At 43.0% G+C, this 26775-nt stretch overlaps 2 protein-coding genes across 2 annotated transcripts in view; one reads left to right on the forward strand and one right to left on the reverse strand.

Moving 5' to 3' along the window:
- ntm (neurotrimin) overlaps positions 1–26775 on the reverse strand; it is a 480597-nt gene that overhangs the window by 332928 nt on the left and 120894 nt on the right. The gene's annotated exons all lie outside the window — the stretch shown is intronic.
- On the forward strand, positions 4940–25504 carry LOC147320096 (uncharacterized). Its single transcript, XM_086307578.1, has 4 exons — positions 4940–5278; positions 5460–6074; positions 16879–17062; positions 25374–25504. Exons 1-4 carry the CDS (start codon positions 4940–4942, stop codon positions 25502–25504), a joined length of 1269 nt encoding a protein of 422 aa, XP_086163704.1.

A 26775-nucleotide genomic window follows, 5' to 3' on the forward strand; every position in this document is an offset into this window, starting at 1 on the left:
TGTAAATGACATACAAGAGGTTAATTAAAAGGAAGGAAAAACCACAAAACGGGAGGCATAGCTTGAGCAGCATGTTAGCCAAGCAGCAGCTCTGGCTTAACGCCTTCTGTTTTGTATATATGTGTGTGCATGTACATTTACATATATGTGAATGTATTAAATAAAAATGAAGTTATTACAAGGCAAAAAAAAAGAAGCCTGCTGTGTTATATGTAATGTTTTATGTCATGTTTTTCCACTTGTGACTCTGTAGGAGGGTTAGGATTTGTGCTATATTTGTGTAATCTTCAAAACCTGAGGATTAAAGCCTTCAGGTGAGAAAGACACTGTCATGGAACACGGAACAAGTGCTTCACCTATAACCAACTTGACTGCTCTTCCTTGAGTGTTAGCAGGTTCTTGGCTGCTGGGAATGAAGGTATATGGATTTGTACATGTCAAAGAAAAGCTAAATACACTCAAGATATTATGCGAGAGCGAGTAGGTGCACAGGGGAAGTAAAACTGACTTGGCAGCACTGCATAAAATAGTTGCTGGCAGCGTTACAAATAAATTGTATTTAGCAGTGTGAAAAATCTCGTTGAAGCATGTAAAGAGAGTGCTCTATACCCTTGATCTCACTTGAAATGTGCCCAAATTCTCCTTGATGGAACTGATGGAAAATACACGATTGAAATTGCGTTGAGCATATATCCTCCTACACTCACACCTCTGCGAACAACATTCTTGTTGTTTGCAAAGCTTGAGAAAAATTACTTTCCCTGATATTCCCAACTTTTTCTTGTCAATCAATTAAGATACTACAAGCAAAGCAAGTAAAAAGAAGAAAAAAATCATCACAAATTCTAAAAGTCTGCCTAAACCTAATATTCAAATGAAGTTTATGCAGGCATGTGAGCTTGATCTGGCCAAGAGGAACTCATCATTGAGAAAAGTCTGACAGCTGTGTGGTGAGAGCTTTTCTCTGAAAGTCTCACACTAAAAATAAATCTGAACCCAGTACCTGAGATGTAGATTTGTTTGGAATAATTAAAAAAACAAAAAACAAAACTACTTGTCAGACAGATTGGAGTCAGCTCAAAGTCCTATAATAAGAAACTGCAGTACTGCAGTGTTTGCATAGCACGGGGATAGTGTGACATTGTGCATGCCCCCAACCCCAAAATGGATAGAAGGCTGCATAGTGTGAAACAATTGATTGATTGTCTCAGAAAATGACTGTATTCGTATGGTTAGTGGCACTATTTACTATAAAACCGAAATACATGGCCTGATCTGTCATTTCATTATACTTTTAATCAAAGATTAGACTGTAAATGTACAGTTTTGTTTTTCAATTATTAATCCACTATTGAAATTGTAGATTTAAGATAGAGAATTACTATGGAAAGGTGGCCCATCTTCAGGTGATAACTAATGAAAATGACAGTAGTAATATTTTGTGACACCATTAAACATCATGTGAGCTCATGTGTCTGTGAAGCTGGTGATGGTAACATTTACATTTGTGCTGATGGTCTATAAGTTAGTATTTCTGCAACAGCTACCAGTACCCTGCTGGTGGAAGATTGATTTTTCCATTCCACACTGATGTACAGTGCAGATTGCTATGGAAAGGCTTACTTTTCTATTTTTACTGTTAAAATTGCTTTTGTATTTTATATATTTATTTATATTGCAGTATTGGGGGATGTCTGTAACTGGACTAGACCTTCTTCTAAGGATATTCTGCTTGCTGTGTGCGTTTAAGAAATTATTGTTCATAAATTTTTTTCTCAACACATTTGTGCATATCATCATGGTTACCAGCAGTTAGTGGTGCAACGAATCACTGTTGATCCATAATTCGAACCGATCCTACTCCACGATTTTGCACGCACGTGATCTGAAGATTCGAAAAAGAAGAAAAAAAGTATGTGTATGCGTGGTCAGCGCTATCGGTCCAGGTGGAGGAGCAGAGGAGTTTGCGGCGTTTAAGCAGCCATTTGCTGCCCAATCCATCCGGGCTAAAGCTATTACAAAAGCTATTGGGGTGTTTAGCTGCAGACGTGAGGCCGTATTTCATTGTGTAAAACAAGGGGTTTAAACTATGATGAACGTGCTTGAGTCACGCTATGATATCCCGTTGCGCGTCCACTTCAGTGACAAGATCGTTCCAAGCATGTATGACCAGGAAAAGTCTAAAGTTATGCCTGAACTGTCCCAGGCATCTTCTGTTGACCTAACTACAAATGGGTGGACCTCCAGGGCAATGGAAAGCTTCCTGACCGTGACCGCTCATTATATCACAGCGGAGTGGTAGATACAAAGCCCTGTACTGCCCTATATTGCACCTTAATTTGTGTTTATATAATTGCATGGAATGAGTCTTGAGTTGAATGTTTTTAAATAGGCAAAAAATACCTAAATAAGTAAATGGCGAGTAAAAACTTTGTCTTTTTGTCTTTTTTTGCTGATCCGAAAGTTGATCCGATCCATGACTTAAAACTGTGATCCAATCCGAACCGTGATATTTTGGATCTGTGGCACCACTACCAACAGTCTAAGGAGCTCTCCCAATAGGGCTTAAAAATATGGGACTCTCCACCAATTGTGCTAAGAACTGAAGAAGCTTCTTGGATGAGAGGTGAAACAACGTCTTCAAGAAACTTAAGTCAGGATGCTTTTCTTTCCAAGCTCCTTAGGCTACAATGACCTGGATGACTAAGAACAGAACATGATTACTAGCAGCTGTAGCTGTTGATTGTTCTTTGGGCTTTTTTAGCAAGTAGCTCCATTCATCCTTCACGCTTTTCCTTAGCAGCGTCAAAGATGCTGCGTAATAGAGAGCGATCCAAATATCGATTGCATCTATACCAAGTCGGCATCGGTATCGGATTGATACTAGCCTGTTTCAATTCAATTCAATTTTATTTATATTGCACCAAATCACGCTTCTTAATTCAGATAAAACTGAGGTTATTGTACTTGGCCCTGAAAATCTTAGAAATATGGTATCTAACCAGATTCGTACTCTGGATGTCACGGCTGCCGAGGCGAGCCGTGTGGATATAGAAGGAGGACCCAAGATGCAGGCAGTGGATGAGATACCGGTGGTTTATTTACAGAGGTGTAGTGGCAAACAAACAGTGGGGCATAACAAACAACTAAAGACACCTAAACTGGGAGAACTAAAATAACAGACCTGGGAGCATATGACAACGGATGATGAATAGCAGAGAGACGCAGACGAGGAACAGGACACCGTGGAACACAGGGTAACAGACTGACACGGAGGAACACAGACGAACCGGCAACAGGCAGGAGAACACACAGGGCTTAAATACACACACCAGTAATCAGGGGATGAGAGACAGGAGGGCAACACAGCTGGGAGGAATCTGGGCTGACGGGACAGGGGAAACGTAAACTGATCACACTCACATATGACACGGACCTTCACAATAAAACAGGAAACTCAGATACATGGAACCAGACAAGACATTGAACTAAACAGACAGATTCACAAACAGATGGGGAGACACCATAGACAGACAGATACAGACGCAGACTCAGAGGCAGATCGAAAATAACACAGAACTTAAACAATCATCATCTAGAAAATGATAACAAACTAAAAGCGCTGGGTCACCGACCCAGGACCATGACACTGGATGGCATTACCTTGGCCTCCAGTAATGCTGTGAGGAACCTTGGAGTCATTTTTGACCAGGACATGTCCTTCAACGCACATATTAAACAAATATGTAAGACTGCTTTCTTCCATTTGCGCAACATCTCTAAAATTAGAAATATCCTGTCCCAGAGTGACGCTGAAAAACTAGTTCATGCATTTATTACTTCTAGGCTGGACTACTGTAATTCATTATTATCAGGATGTCCAAAAAACTCACTGAAAAGCCTTCAGCTAATCCAAAATGCTGCAGCAAGAGTACTGACAGGGACTAGAAAGAGAGAGCATATCTCTCCTGTTTTGGCTTCCCTTCATTGGCTTCCTGTTAAATCCAGAATTGAATTCAAAATCCTGCTCCTCACATACAAGGTCTTAAATAATCAGGCCCCATCTTATCTTAATGACCTTGTAGTACCATATCACCCTATTAGAGCACTTCGCTCTCGCACTGGAGGCCTACTTGTTGTTCCTAGAGTATTTAAAAGTAGAATGGGAGGCAGAGCCGTCAGTTTTCAGGCCCCTCTTCTGTGGAACCAGCTTCCAGTTTGGATTCAGGAGACAGACACTATCTCTACTTTCAAGATTAGGCTTAAAACTTTCCCTTTTGCTAAAGCATATAGTCAGGGCTGGACCAGGTGACCCTGAATCCTCCCTTAGTTATGCTGCAATAGACGTAGGCTGCCGGGGGATTCCCATGATGCATTGAGTTTTTCCTTTCCAGTCACCTTTCTCACTCACTATGTATTAACAGACCTCTCTGCATTGAATCATATCTGTTATTAACTTCTGTCTCTCTTCCACAGCATGTCTTTTATCCTGTCTTCCTTCTCTCACCCCAACCGGTCGCAGCAGATGGCCGCCCCTCCCTGAGCCTGGTTCTGCCGGAGGTTTCTTCCTGTTAAAAGGGAGTTTTTCCTTCCCACTGTCGCCAAAGTGCTTGCTCATAGGGGGTTATATGATTGTTGGGTTTTTCTCTGTATCTATGATATAGATACAGAGGCAACTTTTGTTGTGATTTGGCGCTATATAAATAAAATTGAATTGAATCGAATCGATACCAAAATATGCAGTATCACACACCACTATTACTATTTACTAGCTTAAATTATGAAAAACTGTATATATATATATATATGTGTGTGGTGGGGCGTGGTCGGCGGTGCCGTGCGGATGCACCTGCACGGCATCCGCAATCACGCCCGCCGTGTTAAAACACGGGGACTCGGGGGTTGTTGTGGTTGGTGGTGTGATGTGTATTGAATAAAGATGGCTCTGAACGGTGCTCCGTGGTCCCGCCGTGCCTTATTCACGCCACATTGGTGCCGAAACCCAGGAGGCGGCATGGCGGGTACTTACCGGAGCCAGGGAAGGGAAGAGCTGGCCGAGATGGTGGCCGAAATAGCGGCCACTCAGCGGAAGCAGGCGGCGGAGGTGTGTCGCCAACAGGAAGAGCTGCGGAAGGAGAGCGAACGCCACCTGGGGAAGATGGCAGAGCTGGCAGCGCTGCTCCAGGCCTGGGCGATCTCGACGCCGCCACCCCCACCGGGGTATACTGACTGTGGGAAAGCGGTGGAGGAGCTGTGTGGGGCACCTCGGCAGCCGGAGGTGGTGGACGAGTCACGCGGGGGTCCGAGCCTGCCGGAGGAGGAGGAACAGCCGGGTGAAACAGCCGGGTGAAGGGCTGCTCCTGCTGGGAGCGGTGGAGGAGCCGCTCCAATCGGAGGCAGAGGACAAGGCGGGCAGGGGTCTACACCTGCCGGAGGAAGAGGAGCCGCTCCACCCGGAGGTGGTGGACGAGTCACGCGGGGGTCCGAGCCTGCCGGAGGAGGAACAGCCGGGTGAAGGGCTGCTCCTGCCGGGAGCGGTGGAGGAGCCGCTCCAATCGGAGGCGGAGGACGAGGCGGGCGAGGGTCTACACCTGCCGGAGGAAGAGGAGCCGCTCCACCCAGAGGTGGACGAGGGGCTGTGCCTGCCGGAAGCGGAGGCGCAGCGCGGGGAGCCGCTCCAAACGGGAGTGGCGGAGGCGGTGGTGGAGCAGCCGTGCGAGGGGACCGAGGTCCCTGGTCCAGGGCAGTCTGCGCAGCTGGAGGTGGAGGCAGAGGAGCGGGACAGCCCAGCTAAGCCGGGGGTCGGTGGGCTGGCCAGTCCAGCCTCGCTGCCACCAGACGATTCGGCGCGCCTGAAGTCTGCCCAGCCGCCTGTGTGCAGGAGCTCACGGCCATGCCTGTGGGGCCGTGCCCGCTCGCTACGCGGCCGACCTCCGGACCAGCTCCGCCGTCGCCGCTGGATGCACGGGCGGCCACCAGAATGGACGCTCCCCCGTCGCTGGGCCGAGTCTCGCCCCAGTTCGCGGGGAGTAGGTTCGGCCAGATCGCTCCCCGGCCTCAATCGGGCGATGGGGGTATGTAGTGGGGCGTGGTCGGCGGTGCCGTGCGGACGCACCTGCACGGCATCCGCAATCACGCCCGCCGTGTTAAAACACGGGGACTCGGGGGTTGTTGTAGTTGGTGGTGTGATGTGTATTGAATAAAGATGGCTCTGAACGGTGCTCCGTGGTCCCGCCGTGCCTTATTCACGCCACAATATGATATTGGTATTCTACAGGTCAGTTTTAGGCACCAAATTCTATATTTCAGCAACCCACATAAGTCCTTAAGTTTTGTAAGTGAAGTCGTGTAATCTTAATGGCAAATGGTAAAGGGACTGGTTCTTGTATAGCGCTTTCCTACTCTATCTGAGCATTTACACAACTTGCCTCATTCATCCATTCACACCAGCACCTTTTTCTATGCTATTTCTTGGTGTCATGTAGACTGGAGTAGATGGGGGAACCACCCACTTTCCAGTGAGTAGGTGACTACATTGTATTTGAGGTGCCCTGTAAAGTCATATTATGTGCTTAAAAGCTACAAGAGACTTTTATGTGACTCAAACACATTTTTTAATGTTTTTTTAAATTACATTTGGTGTAAAATCTAGAGCAAATCTAGAGTTGTCAAACTGTGGTACATGCACCAATAGTGGTACTTGGGCTCTCTCTGGTCATATGCGTGAAATCTCCATTTTTTTTAAAGATAACAATAAATAATATACTAAATAATACACCATTGTGGAGGTATGCAAAGACGACAAGAGAGCTCCTGAGGCTCTTCTGGGAGCTGGAGTCAACCAGAAAACATCTCCCCAAGCGTGAGTCTTCTATGAAGAGCAACCCTTCCTTATCGCCAGTGCTTGAGTGCTGGCGGGCTTGTTTCCCTGGGGCTTAATACGGCAAAGGAGGCACGGCGCTGTCACGCTGATGGTAAAAACACAGCCCTTTTCCGTAGTGCCGCGATCCCAGCCACCATCTAATATATTAATGCAATACAGTTGTTATTATTATCGCTCGTCACATCCTGTTTATGAGAGTTAAAATAAATAACATTCACATACGTCTGTGAAGGTTCTCAGTCATCCAGGTCATCGTAGTCAAAGGAGCTTGCAAAGAAAAGCGTCTGTGAGTTCATTGTGAAACTCACCCGAAACTCTGGCTGATTGGGAGCCACACCCAGTTTCACACCTTGGCTCAGGCGATTAGAGGATCATCAGGGGGTCTTTTTGTCCCTCTGTGGGGGGATACTCCCACTAGGTTTATATCTCCACCATTTTGACCTTAGAACTGAAGAAGCTTCTCGGATGAGAGGTGAAACGTCTTCAAGTAACTTAAAGAAGTCCAGACGCTTTTCTTTGCAAGCTCCTTTGACAACATTCATATACGAAATAAAATTGTCTAGTATAAACTGTATGTGGTGTTAAATAGGCCTATACTCCTGTACTTTAATGTTGGTCATAAGGGTGGTACTTCAAGAGCCATATATTCTATGAGGTGGTACTCATTGTGAAAAGTTTGAGAACCACTGATCTAGAGGCAAGAAGAGATGTCAGTTACTGTTTGCATTTTTTATGACTCCCAAAATGTCTCTTCAAGCTTGTCTTTCAGTTTCATCAGCAGGAGCTGACAGCTTGGTTGGTTTGGTATGGTTACCCTAATTCATTAATTTATTGATCTATATGCTGTGATATGTATGCCTTGCGGCTGTCAAAGAACAGTTTCATGACATAAACGAAACTGCTTTGAGAAAACACAACAGTCTGATTCTAAATGTACTAGATTATAGTGGGAAAAAAGGACAAAATCTGCCATACCGTGATGCTCTTTGTAATATTCAGGAAGGTTCCTGCAGTTTGTGTCCATGAGCTTGTGTATCATTCAAGGTCAAACTAATTTTACAGTGTCTTGATAAATCAGTTGCTGGTCATGCTTCAGCTATTCCTCCTTCTCTGTCTTCCTACACAGCTGTGCACAATAGAAAATGAGGTGAACTGTGATTTTCATTGAATTCCTTCTCACTGTGCTTTAAACCTCTAAACCATTCATACAGCAGACATCCACTGAAACCACTGTAGCTCATGCAGAAATTATTTCTATTCTACAGGTTAGTTCACTCAAATTTGCCTTGCAAGCAAGTTCTGAATTCACAAGATTATCAAAAGCTCCACAGATAAATGCAGTCATACAAATGTAGCATGCACAATCTGTTAAATGAAAACTTGTATCCTGGTGATAGATTTTTGGAGCACTCAAGAAATGTATGCATGTATCTTTGGTAAAAAATAAAATAAAAATCCAAATAAGCATTTGTACCACCAGTGAAAACCTATAGCCTACACAGGCTGAAATTTTTTTACAGAAATCAGGATGTTTTAGCAGGTAAATATTTAAAAAGAAAAAGTAGTTCACTGATAGCTCAAAGCTAAATTGCTTTCACCCTCAACTTCTGAGGTTAATAAAAGGAAATGAAAGGTAATATGTAGGAGCTTGCACTAACACAGCTGATCAGAACCTTGGATTCTTGGGTTATTAAAAACTGGGCTTCTCATATGATATAAACAACGTGCTACTCAGCACCACACAAACACATTTAGAGACTAGCTGGTGGTCATAATGAAACATTTAGCAGCTAAACACAAATCTCCTCTTTTGGTAAAAGAAATCAGATCCCCAAATGGCCAAAGCTTTTATATTTATATTCATATTTATTTTTATGAATACATTTACAGCTTATATGATACTGGCAAGCACACATCTGCCAAAAGTCACAATAAAAAAGTCAGTGTGTACAGATATGTACCTCTATCCGACCTGTGCGGTCGGAATTGGTCCAATTTCACTGCATATGCATGTGACAAATAAGGGCTATCTATCTATATACACTTAAAGACTCCAAAGTCATGCCGATATCCAAAAGGGGTGTGATGAAAAAAAGTTGAGAGAGAAGTTTAGACTAAAAAGTCTGAAAATAAATAAGGCAGACAATAAAAAGTCTGATAATGTAGGGAAATCGCTATGACTTATAAAGTATTTGTTTTTTTATTTGTTCTTGAAATAGTGTCAAAAACGTTAGCTAACGTAGCCTAAATCACTATTAGCTAATTGCTAGCTAATTGTGACCTTCTGATCTACTAATCTGCTACTATATTGCGCTTTACCAGCCATGGAGCTGATACACTTTATTATTTTAGTCTGTTAAAAAATTTCAGAATAAAAGGTTATTTTTACAGAAGAGTTCTGGATCCAGGTGACAGCAAGTAAAAATGACGTTAACTTGTCGATGCCCCGCAGGATCAGTTTCTGGCTTTTATTCACATTAACATTTAACTGTTGGGTGATGGCACAAAGACGATACAAATAGAGAGAAGAGGAGAGAGCAGAATGGAGACAGCAAAGAGAGAGAGAGAGCAAAAATGAGTGAAGAAGCAAAGATTGGACATGTAGTCAAATTCATCAAAAATTGTAAAGGTGCAGCTTCTGTTGTACCCACATTCATTGATGATGATTTCAGATAAACTACCAGTCAAATGTTTGGACACACTCTCTCGTTTAATGGTTTTTCTTTATTCTTACTGCTTTCTACATTGTAGATATATACTTTATATATTTGATGTCTTCAGTAAGATATATGGAATTATGTAGCAAAGAAAAAAATGATAAATAACTCAAAATATGACTTATATTTTAGATTCCTGAAAGTAGCCACCCTTTCCTTTGTTGACAGTACCACAAACCCTTGGCCTTCTTTCAATGAGGTTCATGGTGTAGTTATGAAATATTCCACTTCACAGGTGTGCCTTGTCTGGGTTTTTTTTTTTCAATTAAGCGACTGAAATAATGATGTCTATGTTTGTCATCTTATCAAGTTCGCCAGTTGCAAGTTGCAAACAGCATATTCCAGTAAATGGTAAATGGCCTGTATTTATATAGCGCTTTTTACTAGTCCCTAAGGACCCCAAAGCGCTTTACATATCCAGTCATCCACCCATTCACACACACATTCACACACTGGTGATGGCAAGCTACATTGTAGCCACAGCCACCCTGGGGCGCACTGACAGAGGCGAGGCTGCCGGACACTGGCGCCACCGGGCCCTCTGACCACCACCAGTAGGCAACGGGTGAAGTGTCTTGCCCAAGGACACAACGACCGAGACTGTCCGAGCCGGGGCTCGAACCGGCAACCTTCCGATTACAAGGCGAACTCCTAACTCTTGAGCCACGATCGTCCCAATATTAATATTACTGCTGAGATTATGATTGGGAGCTGAGCTCCCCTAAAAGTTTGAACATAGAGCAGCAACTGATCAGACATATCATTTTGTACAGCTATATAAAATACTACTGATATTGATTTAGACTCTTTCTTTCCAACTGATCCTTCGGATTTAACTTCGGGAATTTGCTAAATATGTCAATCCTAAATATGATGAATCTTCCTCAAATAATAGGCTACCACAGACCATTATCCCTGTGTATGTGTTAGAGATGGCACGATACCACTTTTTTATGTCCGATACCGATATCATAAATTTGGATATCTGCCGATACCGATATCAATAAAACTGTTTTTTAATATCTTGCTGCATTTTGTAAAAGTTCATACTCAAGTTAAAAAAAAGACTAAAGCTATTCTGTTATACCTGTATGCAAAAAATACACTGCACCCAAAATATTTCATAGTTCAGCAATACTGATCAACCTAATAAACTTAAACCTACACCATCCTCCCTATTCTGGTATTTTAAAGAGTACTTAGCGGAAATATTAAGCAACCTAACTAATAGGGCTGCAAGCTCCCAGCAAAAAAAAATAGGGAACCACCCCCAACCCTCTACCTTGTGATGCTTAATCGACTTAATCAACTTTAATTTAATGCACATGTAAAAAAAAAAAAATGCGCAGAAATCAATTTTTTTTCCACAATAATTAAATAGATTCAACATATTTCCTCAACAGAATTGCAGACTGCACAGATGGTACCTTCCCAAAGGAAAAAGTACTACAGCTTACTAGGGTATATTAGACTTAATAGTTACTATATACAGTAATGGACTTCTATACATTTTACATCAGATTAAAACTTTGGGTGTAAGATTCAGATAATTATTTATTTTAAATAAATATATTTTAATATTTTAAATAAAATAAGTAAGAAAAATATGTCTTTGTGCCCCCCTTTTCCCTGTTAATGCCCTAACCTGCCCCCCTGGCAAAACTTTGCTAGACCCGCCCCTGCACAGTTACCAGCCATCAGCTACGTAGAAAAGTATCCTGGTGTTACGCCCCTAGTCTAGGCGTGTAGAGACGCACATAAGGTTGGAGGAGAGAGAGGCAATTACCCGCCCTGGTTCCCAAACCAAACATCCGAAACCAGTTATGAGTAAAGAAAAGGTGATTTTATTGAATGTCAGGAAGCATAGCTCCAGGGTAAACCCAGGCCAAAATAATAAACAAAACCAACTAAGTCCTGCCAAAGAAAACTAACTAAACCTTAAGAAAGAAACAAAACAACAAATGACAATACTATCCCTCGCTTCCTAGCCCATAAAACAGGAGAAAACTGTTCAAAAGAAAAGGTGGCTCACCACTTCAGCTACAGCCTATGCATGCATAAGCACTGAGTTTATACACCAGTGGCAGCTCTCACAGAGCACGCTTACACAGATACAAAATCACGCTAAAAGTTGGAAACCAGGGCCAGGTCAGTGTCTGCTGTCAAACTGCTCGCTCGCTTCTCTCTCTCCCTCGGCAGCTGTCAGAGCGGTTTTTTGAATGCAGTCACGTGTTCCACGGTCCAATCAGCAGCTCACTACTCTTCATTAGGGGAGGGACCTGCAGAGAGTCTTAAGCGCAGCAAAGAGACAGAAGCAAAGCAGCCCACACTAGTGATGGGATTTCTGGCTCTTTTTAGAGAACCGGCTCTTTCGGCTCGACTCACTAAAAAGAGCCGGCTCTTTTGGCTCCCAACCGGCTCTTCGGGTTGTTTTGTTGCTTTAATTAATTTATTATTAACAACAATATAAAATTATGCACAAAAGGAATTACTAATGTTAAAAAAATTTGTTTTTATTTATATATGCTTACATAAATATATACAGTGGCCCCTAGAGACAAAGCACGTACAAACTCCAAAAATCACGTACAAATTCCAAAGCTCGTACAAACTCCAAAGCACGTACAAACTCCAAAACACATTTCTAGCATTAACTGAACTTCCAAAACAGAGCTACCTAGATCACTTAAATTACACAATTGAAAGCATATGTGTATTGTTTGTGTATTTATACACAAGCACTCATATATATTCAATTTACTTGTTACTGCCACACACCAAATCCAGTCGTTGGTACATCCTGGCTTGTGTAGCCACTAGGTAACAAAAGCACTGCCCCTAGCACCCTGGAGTACTTCTGTTGTGTTTTGTACGTATTTTTGGAGTTTGGATGTGTTTTGGGGTTTGTACGTGTTTTGGAATTTGTACGTGCTTTGTACGTGCTTCTGAGTTTTTACGTGTTTTGGAGTTTGTACGTGCTTCGGAGTTTGTACGTGTTTTGGAGGTTGTACTTTGTCTCTAGGGGCCACCATAAATATACTTTTATTTATTCACTCCACATAAAATGTAATAAATAAATCATATTATACAAAAACCAACTATTTACATTTCAACTTTTAACTATCAAGCTTAAACTAAGACCACCAGGTACCGGAACAGCTTCTTCCCCACAGCTGTCAGACTCCTGAACTCTGCCTCCTGACATCTGACCCACGTTAACACATGGACTGAACATACACACACCCACAATGGACAACTGTACCCTCAAACACACAATAATAACATGGACTGAACCACCACTCACAACCACTAGCACTTTATATAGCCTCTGTAGAAATTATCCACACCCTCACTTATCTTAACTGCACTACTGTATAGCTCTGTGTAAATAATCATTCTGTACATACGATAATTTTTAACCCTACAACTGTTTACAACTTGCATAGTTCCCATTTCTGTATAACTGTATATCTCAGATTTCTGTAAAGTTATTTATTTCATATTCTGTATAGTTTTTCATATTTATATCCTGTTCATAGCCTGTACATAGCTTGTACTCACTACAGCCTGTACATACTTATAGTTATAGAACAGAGGTGGGACCAAGTCATTGTTTTGCAAGTCTCAAGTAAGTCTCAAGTCTTTATCCTCAAGTCTCAAGTCAAGTCTCAAGTAATGTCAGGCAAGTCAGAGTCGAGTCTCAAGTCACTGGTGTAAAAGTCCGAGTCAAGTCACAAGTCTGAAATTTTGAATTTCAAGTCCTTTCGAGTCTTAAAAAAAAAAAACGAAAAAAATAATGTTGCAGTTATATGCTAAATGTAAATATTAGACCATGTAATTTTTAAATCTGTGTTTTTCTCAACACATGACAAAATAGTGAACTTAGAAAATATACACAAATTGTGAAATTGCACCTCTTTAAAATGCAGCTCAATTAAACCTAGCTCCAAGAATAATTTTCACCGACAGTTCTGAGATAAGCTGCATGTTATTCTTGGATGCGGTTGTTGGACTGGCTTTAAAATCGCATGACAAAAATATCATACATAAATAAATGATTTTTTTTTTTAAATATCATTAAAAAAAAAACTGCATCACCAACGTAGCCTGGAAAACATTTGCTAGTTAGATGAAGTCAGCTATGTATCATAAGTTTACCAGTCTCACAAATCGTCTTCATAAATACACATTCGTTAACCGTTTATTAATATAACCTTTGAGCTCAATGGTAATTAATTAGCAGTGGAAATAATTTCTGGTAGCATCACAGAAATGTAGCAGTGACAATAATATTGTATGCTGTAATCGTACTGGACAATTAGTGATACAAAACAACTGTTTTATCCTGTGAATAAAAGTATATGTTTTTGTCAATGTACCATAATAACAGAAGCGAAACGCAATATTGTGTCAGGACAATTCACTATTTATGCACAATAAACAAAGGAGCATAGCGCGACCATTTCTGTTCAGCGCCAGACTTGCTTGTAACCTATATCACCAATTATGTTAAGAAAAATGACGTATTAACTACAACAGCAGACTGACCTTTGTGTAAATGCTTGGAGCATTAACCTGTGAGCTGGAGTGTTCTGGGACGTTATATTTGGTCTTTGAATGGCTGCAATCCAGTCGCCTCTTTGTTACTTCGGAAACATGGCTCGAACAATTTCTCTTCAACGACGTAATCCGATAACAACCGATCTCTTTACCCGTCGGCTTCCCGTGGCTGTCATGCGACCGGCTATTGTAGTTAATAATACAACAGCTTCTTGACATTTTTGTGTTTCTTTTTATCGCTGTATAACTGATTTTAATTGAAAGCCTGCGTGCGCTAGTACCGCTTGCCATGGGTTCCCAGAATCCTTTGCGGTTCTACCCGTGAATGACGTCACATTTTCAATCTCTATATAATATGCATGTTAAATTTTATATTTGGGGTAAAATATCAAGTCTTTTCAAGTAAACCGGTTCAAGTCCAATTCAAGTCCCAAGTCATTGGTGTAAAAGTCCAAGTCAAGTCACAAGTCTTAGAACATTTTTTCAAGTCAAGTCTAAAGTCATAAAATTAATGACTCGAGTCTGACTCGAGTCCAAGTCATGTGACTCGAGTCCACACCTCTGTTATAGAATATTCACAACATACTTCACACCGTGTACATTATAACATACCATAATAGACCCATTTCTGTAATATACTCACATATCTATATTATTGCTAATATATATTGTAATATATCTATATCACTAAAGCACTTCTGGATGGATGCAAACTGCATTTCGTTGCCCTGTACCTGTGCATGTGCAATGACAATAAAGTTGAATTCTATTCTATTCTATTCTAAACGTGCTGCTGTTATTCAGCCACTGGTTTCCTCTTTCTGGTGCAAAGGGGGCCAAAAACAAACAAGAGAGACAGGGGTCACGACAGAAAAGCCAATCAGCCGATCAGTTTTATGATTGAAGTAGCAACAGGAGAGGGAGGGAGAGAGGCAGTCGCTCCATATATCGTTTGTTTAGCTTAACGTGGGAATGCTTTACAAACATTCAGAGATGAACTTACACACTTGCTTTACTTCTCTCTGGGATAACTTTCTCGGAGATGAAATGCCGGTTTGGTAGCGAGGCTCCAAATGCTCAACCAGACCACCGACAGGTCTCGCATGCCACAGCCGCTCTATCACGTGACGCATACTCCTCAGACGTGCTAAGGTTATGAGCTGAGTTACACCATGTCACAAGTTTTGTGAGCTGCTTTTGTGATATTTAATGAATCGGATTAAATTTTTAATTTACTCCGATATCCAATCCAGTAATTTAGGTCAGTATCGGACCGATACCAAAACGTAATATCGGATCGGTCCATCTCTAGTATGTGTGTGTGTGGGACTGAAGGAGTTTCCACCTTAGGCTTGCATACATGGTGGCAATCACACACCTGCTCTGATGAGGTTGTTTGGGCAGCTTCATACGGAAACAGCAGTGGATCAGTTTGCTGGATCATTGCCTTGTAAACAGTTAGTAAAGAGCTGCTTCTACTGTTGTTGTTTTTTAGCTTTTTTGTGACGTCATGGTCACCAGGCTTTCTATGCGTGCAGTTTTAAGGAAAGGAAGGAGCTGGCTTTGGTATTGAGTCTGGGAGAAACAAAACATTGTCTGCATTTCAAAGGAGGCCTTGTGGAGACAGGACCTTCCAATTGCTTAGACCTTTTTGAACTGTGTTTTTAAACTGTGGTGTCAATGAGGCTTACTTATGGTTCCTAAAGTATTGAAAATCAGAATATGAGGAAGAGCCCTCAGCTGTGAGGCTCTTCTTCTATGGAACCAACCCCCAGTTTACCTCACAGCACAGCACCTTTTGGCAAAATCTTATAGTTAGGGCTGGATCAGGTGACCTTGAATCCTTCCTTACTTGATTTGCCATAGGCCTAGGATTCTGGAGGCTTCCAATGATGTGCTCAGCTTTTCTTCTTCACTCATGTTTTTTCACTCTTTGTGTGTTTATACAGCACTTTGCATTTATTCATTAGTTATTATTACCCCTAGAGCCAATAGATGCACTGACATGTCCAAATGACATGAACAATTTGAGATGTAGTAGCAAGATGATAGGCAGAGTAAAAACAGTCGTTTGATATGAAATTTGCTCCATGCTTTTTGTCGTCACATGTGGTGTTGTCAGTGCAGGAAGAAAAGTTAGACAAAGAAAAATATATCAATAGTGAGTTTTGAAATTTGGCATGTTTGGGGTGTATAGTTATAGTTTGTAGTCTTCTAATTGTTTTTGTTGTTTGATAGTTGGATACCTTGTGAGGACTGTATAGACATGATGTAAAATGAACAATGACAGGATACAATGAATCTTTAAAAAAAGATTATAATTATAATAAACATTGATTTAAAAAGTTACTAAGGCAGGTTTTCCTTCTTTATAACACCAGGAATAGCATCAGGAGAATAATATATCACAGAGGTCACCAAGAATCACTTTATACAACAGCGATACATTAAGCTCAGGGAAAACATTGAATTTGTGTATTACTGAGTAACTCTCAGCTGTCTGTTCACACTTTGTTGACCTTTTGGTTTGTTGCTGAAAAAGAAATAAAATTTTATATGGGTCATTTTCAAAACATTGGTAAATTACAACTATATATTAAGTATACTCCATTTTATTATTCCAAGATGGCGGCGCGTGAACAACGCGAGGCTCAGTGTCTCTCCAGAATCTGCTATTTAGCGGTTTTTTATCTACTTTTAACCGGATTATTCGTCCAGAATTGCTGTGCGTTCCTGACCTACAGCAGACAAGAGCTTCTGGACATCTGGACTCATAACTCCAACAGTTTTATCGCCGATCTCCGACTCATCCCAGAGATCTCCAGAACACCGGAGGCTGCCCACTCTACCCGGCCGGGCGGAAGTGCACGCAGACGGCGCCGAGATCGTAAACAAAGGCGAGGTAGGCGCGGAGGGCTACGGGCTAAGCTAAAGCTAACACCACACCGGCTGCCTTTACCCAGTATTTTCCTCGCCAATGTCCGTTCTCTGGCAAACAAAATGGATGAGATATGGCTCTCCATCACTAACAACAGACGGATTATGGACTCAAATGTCATGTTTTTCACCGAAACATGGTTGAACAACAGCTGCCCGGACAATGCTATCGAGTTAGCAGGACGCCACACACACCGAGCCGACAGGCTAGCAGATGACTCCGGCAAGACCAGAGGTGGAGGTTTGTGCATTTATATTAACAATGCTTGGTGCATGAACTCCACTACTACTGAGAGTCACTGCTCACCTAATGCGGAGTTTTTAATGGTCAAATGCAGACCTTATTATCTCCCCAGAGAACTCACTTCGATCATACTCACTGCCGTGTATATACCCCCCGACGCTAATGCTAGGTTGGCCATGAAAGAACTTTCTGCAGCCATTAACAAACACCAGAATAAACACCCCGAGGCTGCTTTTATTGTTGCTGGCGACTTCAACCACACCAACTTAAAGACAGTCCTTCCCAGATTCCACCAACATGTCTCCTGCCACACCAGAGGAGACAAGACTTTAGACCATGTGTATTCCAACCTGGCTGGAGCCTACAAAGCCACACCCCTCCCCCACATTGGACAATCGGACCATCTCTCCCTGTTCCTTACACCTAGGTATTCACCACTCATCCAACGTGTGAAACCTGCTGTGAGGACAATTAAAGTGTGGCCAGAGGGGACAGACGCAGTGCTCCAGGACAGATTTAAAAACACAGACTGGAATATGTTCACCCACACAGACCTGGACCAGTACGCCTCATCTGTACTGGATTACATCTCCGAAACCACAGACAGTGTCACCACCCAGAAACGGATCACCATGTACCCCAACCAGAAGCCTTGGATGAACCAGGATGTTCGTCTCCTCCTGAAGGCCCGCAACACCGCCTTTAGGTCAGGAGATGCACACGCCTACAGTACAGCCAGGGCTAATCTAAAGAAGGGCATCAAAAAAGCCAAACACCATTACAAAAAGAAGGTAGAAGAACACTTCTCCAACTCCAACCCCCGACGCATGTGGCAAGGACTCCAGACCATTACAGACTACAGGACCACCAAACCCTCCCCCGCATCCTCTGATGTCTCCTTCCTCAACGAGCTCAACAACTTTTATGCTCGTTTTGAGCGAGGGAACCCCACAACCACAACCAAAGCAGACGTGACGCCAGACCACCAACCTCTGACTCTCTCCCCCACCGATGTAGGAGCGGTGCTGAGCAGGATCAATGTCCACAAGGCTGCAGGTCCCGATGGCATCCCCGGGCGTGTTCTCAGAGCGTGTTCTGAGGAGCTTGCAGGAGTGCTGACAGACATATTCAACCTGTCCTTGGCCCACGCTGTGGTACCGGCCTGCTTCAAATCCACCTCCATCGTCCCGATACCCAAAAACTCCAACCCATCTTGCCTCAATGACTACCGCCCAGTAGCACTCACCCCCATCATCACTAAGTGCTTAGAGCAGCTGGTCCTAGCACACTTCAAATCCTGTCTCCCCCCCACCCTGGACCCCCACCAATTCGCATACCGCCAGAACAGGAGCACAGAGGATGCAGTCTCCATCGCACTGCACTCTGTCCTCTCACACCTGGACAACAATAACACCTACGCCAGAATGCTGTTTATAGACTTCAGTTCAGCATTCAATACAATCCACCCCTCACAACTCATCAGGAAACTGACAGACCTGGGCATCAGTTCCCTCATCTGCAAATGGTTACTGGACTTCCTGACCAACCGCCCCCAACACGTCCGGCTGGATAACCACTGCTCATCTACAATCACGATGAACACCGGTGTACCACAAGGCTGTGTGATGAGCCCTTTCCTCTACTCCCTCTTCACCCACGACTGCAGACCTGCTGATGGTTCCAACACCATCATTAAGTTTGCAGATGACACCACGGTGATTGGCCTCATCAGTGACAACGATGAGGCCGCCTACAGGGAGGAGGTGGATCGTCTGGCTGAGTGGTGCGACACAAACAACCTGCTGCTTAACACCGAGAAGACCAAGGAGCTCATCGTGGACTACAGGAGGAATGCTGACCCACATCCACCCATCCACATTAAGGGGACGGCTGTGGAGCGTGTGAGCAGCTTCAAGTTCCTGGGAGTCCACATCTCCGAGGATCTCACCTGGACGACCAACTGCTCCAAGCTGGTCAAGAAGGCTCACCGGCGCCTCTTCTTCTTGAGGACTCTGAGGAAGAACCACCTGTCCTCAGACATCCTGGTGAACTTCTATCGCTGCACCATCGAGAGCATCCTGACCAACTGTATAACAGTCTGGTACGGGAACTGCTCTGCCTCGGACCGGAAGGCGTTGCAGAGGGTCGTGAAAACTGCCCAGCGCATCGCCGGAGCACCACTTCCTGCCATAAAAGACATCTACAGGAAGCGGTGTCTGAAAAGGGCTGGGAAAATCATCAGAGACCCCAGTCACCCATCACATGGACTCTTCACCCTCCTGCCCTCTGGGAGGCGCTACAGGAGCCTCCGGACTAAGACCACCAGGTACCGGAACAGCTTCTTCCCCACAGCTGTCAGACTCCTGAACTCTGCCTCCTGACATCTGACCCACGTTAACTCATGGACTGAACATACACACACACACACAATGGACAACTGTACCCTCAAACACACAATAATAACATGGAGTGAACCACCACTCACAACCACTAGCACTTTATATAGCCTCTGTAGAAATTATCCACACCCTCACTTACCTTAACTGCACTACTGTATAGCCCTGTGTAAACAATCATTCTGTACATACGATAATTTTTAACCCTACAACTGTTTACAACTTGCATAGTTCCCATTTCTGTATAGCTGTATATCTCAGATTCCTGTAAAGTTATTTATTTCATATTCTGTATAGTTTTTCATATTTATATCCTGTCCATAGCCTGTACATAGCTTGTACTCACTACAGCCTGTACATACTTATAGTTATAGAATATTCACAACATACTTCATACCGTGTACATTATAACATAATAGACCCATTTCTGTAATATACTTACATATCTATATTATTGCTAATATATATTGTAATATATCTATATCACTAAGCACTTCTGGATGGATGCAAACTGCATTTCGTTGCCCTGTACCTGTGCATGTGCAATGACAATAAAGTTGAATTCTATTCTATTCTATTCTATTTTGTGTCATCATCTCTGCACAGTTTTAATATTGTAAACAAGAGGTGCACATCTGTTCCTTGTTGAACATCTGGGCCCTTTTTGCATATTAATGAATAATTATGTTAATTACTTCGTCACTAGTCCCTGCAATGCCACTGATTAAAGCTCTAAACGTAAGTTAAAAAAAGATTAAGATTTCGTGCGACACATTTTTATAAGGGAATGGCACAAAATTGTTACAATCCATGGAAATTCAGCAACACCACATTGCTTTCACTTGTACAAAGTACAATCCACACCAAAGGAATGGAGAACAGATGAAAAAGGTCAAGTTTACCTCAAGGAATTCATGTAGGTATGTCATACATGGACTTTGTTTTATGAGTAAAACTCTAGTCACCATTCATATTTTAACCATACTTTTGATTAGATTTGTGTGAGTGTTGGTTTGAGAATATTCAGAAATATGTCCTTAAGTAATATCCAATTATATGACGTCAGTAATGAATCAAAATTAATGATAAATTGTAAGAAATGGAAGAAAACGCTCCTGACCCATACACTCAAGCCATCAAAGCCCTTAATGAGCGTTATGGGCAACCAAGACAGCTGGCATTGAAAGAGCTAAAGAATATACTGGAACTGCCTCCTATCAGAGCAGGTGATAGTCAGAGCCTTGATAATTTTGCTCTTCGAGTACAGGCTTTAGTTGGGTTGCTTAGCACTATGGGAGAACAAGGACGTGCAGAATTAGACTGTGGCTCCCATGTCGATCGCTTGTTAGTGAAGTTGCCTGCAGAGCATTTCAGTCGCTTCAAACGGCATGTTTACAGGGAACAGGGAGAAATGACGTATACCTTGCCTTTGTTCTCATCCTGGTTGCAAATGGAATGCAGGTGTCAACCAAAGAAGGCCAGTCCTGTTCCATCCTTCAACCAGACACGACCTGCCCGTAAGTACGCTTCTCCACTTACAACAATATTACATGAAGCAAATACATCTGATGATTCTGTACATGCAACACAGCCGATCATGACAACTAAGGCTACATGTGCATATTGCTGCTCACCAGAACATCACATTAGTAAGTGTCCTGGGTTTATTCAGAAGACAAAGGATGAGAAAACAAACTGGATAAAAGTAAACAAACGGTGTTGGCGTTGTGCTAGGAATCATCAGGCCGCAAAGTGTGACCTGAAGAAAGCATGTGCCACCTGTATGGGACTACATCTCCAGATCCTATGCGATGTAAATAAGAGATCTAAAACTGACACTCATCCTGTAGTGAGGACGCTATACTTTGATAGACCTAGTGATTGTCCTAGTGTCCTTTTAAAGGTCGTGAAAGTGCTCCTGCGAAATGGCAAAAGAACCCTTGAAACATATGCAGTACTTGACGATGGCTCCCAGCGTACCATTCTTCTGACATCAGCTGCACAGCATCTCAACCTAACTGGGGAAGCAGAGAGATTATCACTTAGAACGGTCCGTCAAGAAGTTGAAACTATTCATGGTTCTTCCGTAAGTTTCAAAATCTCACCCATCGCACACCCAGAGAAAACCTACACAATTACTAATGCCTTCACTGCAAATCACCTAGCACTTTCAGACCACACCTACCCTGTATCATCTCTCCAACGGAGATACAAGCATCTTCAAGGTATCCCATTACCCATTATTAATAAAGCAGCGCCACTCCTGCTCATAGGCTCAGATCATACTCACCTCATCACGCCTACTGCTCCATTGAGACAGGGACCATATGGGTCTCCTGCAGGAGTTAAAACCCAATTAGGATGGACACTTCAAGGCCCGATCACAGATTTTCATCCCCAGAGCAGTACAGAGCACGTGCAGTGTTTGTTCACATCTCTCAGTTCATCTGCAGATGTACTGCGTTATCATGTTGAGAAGCTATGGCAACTAGACACTTTACCTGAATACAGTGAGAAATCTGTGATCCGATCAAAGCAAGATCAACTGGCACTGGAACTCCTTGAACAGGCCACAAAAAGGGTTGAGATCAATGGTGTTAATCGCTACGCCACTCCTCTTCTTCGGATGGCAAACTTTCCTCCTTTGAATGTCCCTCCAAATGTAGTCATGTCTAGACTCCGCAACACTGAGGCTCGGTTAGCTAAAGATCCTGGCAAAGCCATGTCTTACAAGGATCAGATTTTGAAATTGGAGCAAGCAGGCTATATAGTCAAACTTAGCCCAGAGGAGATGCACAATAGCAAAGAAACCTGGTATATCCCTCATCATATGACAAGTCACAACAATAAAGATCGCATAGTCTTTGACTGCTCTTTCACATTTCAAGGTCAGTGTCTCAATAAGTACCTATTGCCAGGACCAATCCTAGGCCCAACACTTCTTGGTGTTTTGTTGCGTTTTAGGCAACATTCAGTAGCAATAAGTGGCGACATCAAAGGCATGTTTCACCAAGTCCGTCTTCTGCCTCCTGATAAACCACTCCTCCGATTCCTGTGGCGTGACATGAACAAAGCAGCTCCCCCTTCAGTGTATGAGTGGCAGGTACTCCCCTTTGGTACGACCTGCAGCCCTTGTTGTGCAATCTATGCACTGCAGAAACATGTGAAGGAATATCAATCTGACAAAGATGTGCAGTCTTCAGTAATGCAGTGTTTCTATGTTGATAACTGCTTGCAGAGTTTTCCATCAGCAGAGTTAGCTCGAACACTCCTAGACAAATTAAGAAACCATCTATCAGAAGGAGGCTTCGACCTTCGCCAGTGGGCCAGCAATAATCCTGTTGTGATTAGCCATCTACCATCTGAGGTAAGAACGGCAAGTAATGAACTTTGCCTGACTGAAGACAAGCCATCTGGCCCACATGAACGCACATTAGGATTATTGTGGAATTGTGAGACTGATTTGTTTGCCTATAAATACAGAACTCTAGCCTCACACCCCACCACAATGCGTCGTATCTATGCAGTACTTGCTCGTCTGTATGACCCATTAGGCTACTTACTCCCATTCACAACACGCGCCAAAACCTTGGTGCAAGAGCTATGGAGAAAAGAGAGAGATTGGGACGACCCTTCCCTTCCACACGACCTCTTAGAGGCATGGAAGTCCTGGGAAGAAGAACTTTGTTATCTCCCACAAATTGCCATCCCACGTTGCTATACTTCTAAGGAAATGGATGTTTCTACCACAGTTCGAGACATTCATATCTTCTGTGATGCTTCGGAGCGAGCGTATGGTGCTGTCGCATATTTGAGATCAGATGATCTTGAAGGTCACGTGGAACTGAGTTTCTTGTTAGCTCGCTCACGTGTTGCTCCTAAACGGCATTTAACAATACCCAGACTGGAGCTATGCGCAGCCCTACTAGGCGCACGCCTCTGTGAGCTCATACAAACAGAACTCACCTTACCAGTCAGGACTACCACCCTTTGGTCTGACTCGACAACTGTACTTCACTGGCTTCAGTCAGATTCCTGCTGTTTCAAGGTATTCGTAGGAGCCAGAGTCTCAGAAATTCAAAACCTCACAAACAGTCAAGACTGGAGATACATCAATTCAGCCACAAATCCTGCTGATGACGTTACGAGAGGTAAATCCCTGAAAGAGTTCCTTAGCCCAAACAGGTGGACTGAGGGTCCCTCGTTTCTGCATGAACCTCCAAATAACTGGCCCACAGTTACAGATCTCCATCCTGATGATGATCAGACTGAGTTAAAGAAATCCTACTTCTTTGGTATTGTCAGTATACCCTCCCATACATACACACCCAGCTTCAGAACGTATCAAGAGCTATTGGATTTCACGGCTCATTCACTCTCCAACCAAAAGGGTAACATTCCTTCTGCAGCTGATTATCAAACAGCAGAACAAGAAATCCTTCGTCAGGCACAACTGGACAGTTTCGGTGAAGACCTAGCCCGTTTACAGTCAGACAAACCCCTCTCATCCGACAGCCGTCTATTGTGTTTGTCACCAGTGTTGTGCAGGAATTCTGGACTTATCCATGTAGGAGGCCGATTACGGCAAAGCCCAGACTTGGAATTGAATGTCATTCACCCAATAGTACTTGATCCTGCTCATCCAGTGACCAAACTGATCATACAAAATTATGATGACAAACTGCATCATGCTGGTTCAGAAAGACTTTTTGCTGAACTACGTCGGAAATTCTGGATTCTCAGAGGAAGGGAAGCCATACGCAGGCATCGGTATAGCTGCGTCGCATGTCAGAAATGGAGAGCACAGCCCATCATTCCAAAAATGTCAGACTTGCCTGCTGCTCGTCTTAGGTTATTCAAACCACCTTTCTACTCCACAGGAATAGACTGCTTTGGACCATACAAGGTCAAGACAGGCCGCAGATCGGAGAAAAGGTGGGGAATAATATTCAAATGTCTCACCACTCGGTGTATACATCTTGACCTCCTAAACAGTATGGATACAGACTCCTTCCTCATGGCCCTCCAACAATTCATTTCTCGACGAGGAACACCCCTGGAAATTATATGTGATCAAGGAACTAACTTCAAAGGAGGAGATAAGGAACTACGGGCAGCTTTTAACAACCTTGCTCCGACTCTGCAGCCGGTCCTAATGACTAAAAGAATCCATTTCAAATTCAATCCCCCACATGCACCCCATTTCGGCGGAGCCTGGGAGAGGGAGATACGTTCTGTGAAGAATGCTCTGAAGAGAACCATTGGTGCCCAACTGGTCACTGAAGAGGTCTTAAGAACAGTCCTAATTGAGGTTGAAGGCATTCTTAACTCAAAACCCCTAGGCTATGTATCCTCAGACATTGCGGACATTGACCCCGTAACCCCAAACCTTCTCCTTATGGGCCGACATGATTCATCACTTCCCCTGGTATCCTATTCTGATTCTGACCTCCTAGGCCGACGACGATGGCGACATGCACAAATATTGGCAGATCACTTCTGGCGACACTTCATAAGAGACTATCTACCATCCCTCCAAAGAAGACCCAAATGGCAGAAGGAAAAACCAGATCTCACATTGAACTCTGTCGTCATGATTATGGATTCACACCTTCCACGAGCCCTTTGGCCTGTAGGAAGAGTTACACGCTTGCTGAAAAGCCCAGATGACCGCATCAGAACTGTGGAGGTCCTGGTACAGGATAAAACCTATATCCGCCCTGTCTCCTGTCTGATCCCCCTGCCCCCGCTTCCTGACGAAGACTGATCCTGATCATATCAACATATTTCTCACTAGAAATATGGGGGCGGCTGTTGTAGAGACCCACCTTTTAGCACATCCCAGCACACCCACTCACTTCACCAGATGCACCTTGTTTAGTTCTCTCACCTTTGATTGGGTGTGGTGCTTGTCCTTGATTGCACTCACCTGTCACACATTATATGTCACACAGTATATAAGGACTGCATTCACTTTTGGCTCACTCTTTCCGCACTTCCACACGGGGCGGCAGCTGAGCATTGGCAGTCCATGTGTGTCTTTGTTTCCTTCCTTTTGTGCCTTATTTATTTGAGAATAAAAGGAGTACCCTGAAAATAATTCTGCATTAGATGGCTGCTTTTCTTATTCTAACCGGATGAGCCCATGAAGCTGATTGCTTCAGCCCTGAACCTTCCTCCCTTCAAAACAGCCACATATGAGGATATTTTGTTTAAAATTTCGATAGAACAGTAGCAGTATAATGTCCTCATAGTCCTCAAGTGGATATCAGAGCAAAATTGAGTATTGAGTATTAAATAACCCAAAATGTGATGTCCAAGTACAGCAAATTTATCAGTAAAATTGTATAATTTTTTCGTAAAATATTTTGAAAACAAAAACTAAAATAAAACCAAAAGTAAAATTTTTTTGGAGTGTGTGTGTGTCTGTATGCACGTGCGCAAACACGTAAAATTGGTGTTTAGGCAGCAAAAGCGTGAATTTAAAACTGGACACATACGTGTACTTGAATCCTTTCGAAATGCTTAATTGACAGGAAAAAAATGCCGTATGTTTATTTGCTTCCATCCATCCATTGAGGATTTGTATGTATTACTGCATGGTCTGCCTTTCAATATAAAGGGCCTTGTTGTTCTATAAATAAAACTGAATTGAATTTTCTTCTGCTTACCCAATGAAGGGTTGCAGGGGAGACTGGAGCCTAACCAAGCTGGGTGAGAGACAGAGTCCACCAATTCAATTCAATTTTATTTAAATATCACAAAACAACAGTTGCCTCAAGGTACTTTATATTGTAAGGTAGAGATGACACAATATGAGAGCGAAAAACAGAGATGACCCCATATGAGGTAGTAATTTAGCAACAGCAGGAAGGAAAAGCTCCCTTTTAACAGGAGGAAACTTCCAGCAGATCCAGGCTCAGGGAGGGGTAGCTATCTACTGGGACCAGTTGGGGGTGAAGAGAAGAAGACAGGATGAAGATATACTTTGGAAGAGAGACAGAGATTAATAACAATTAAATGCAGAGTGGTGTGTAA

This window comes from Aulonocara sp. 'chitande type north' Nkhata Bay, linkage group LG10, assembly GCF_057382095.1.
Source record: "Aulonocara sp. 'chitande type north' Nkhata Bay isolate Kocher_YH1m ecotype deep benthic linkage group LG10, A_spYH_male_GT1.1, whole genome shotgun sequence".
Taxonomy (NCBI): Eukaryota; Metazoa; Chordata; class Actinopteri; order Cichliformes; family Cichlidae; genus Aulonocara; species Aulonocara sp. 'chitande type north' Nkhata Bay.

What these genes read in the sequence shown, in the direction of transcription:
- LOC147320096 (XM_086307578.1), top strand. Translation starts at nt 4,940, where the DNA reads ATGGCTCTGAACGGTGCTCCGTGGTCCCGCCGTGCCTTATTCACGCCA. An exon ending in GGGCACCTCGGCAGCCGGAG is followed by an intron (nt 5,279 to 5,459) that starts GTGGTGGACGAG and finishes CTCCACCCGGAG; the next exon opens with GTGGTGGACGAGTCACGCGG. An exon ending in GCCTCAATCGGGCGATGGGG is followed by an intron (nt 6,075 to 16,878) that starts GTATGTAGTGGG and finishes TTATTCGTCCAG; the next exon opens with AATTGCTGTGCGTTCCTGAC.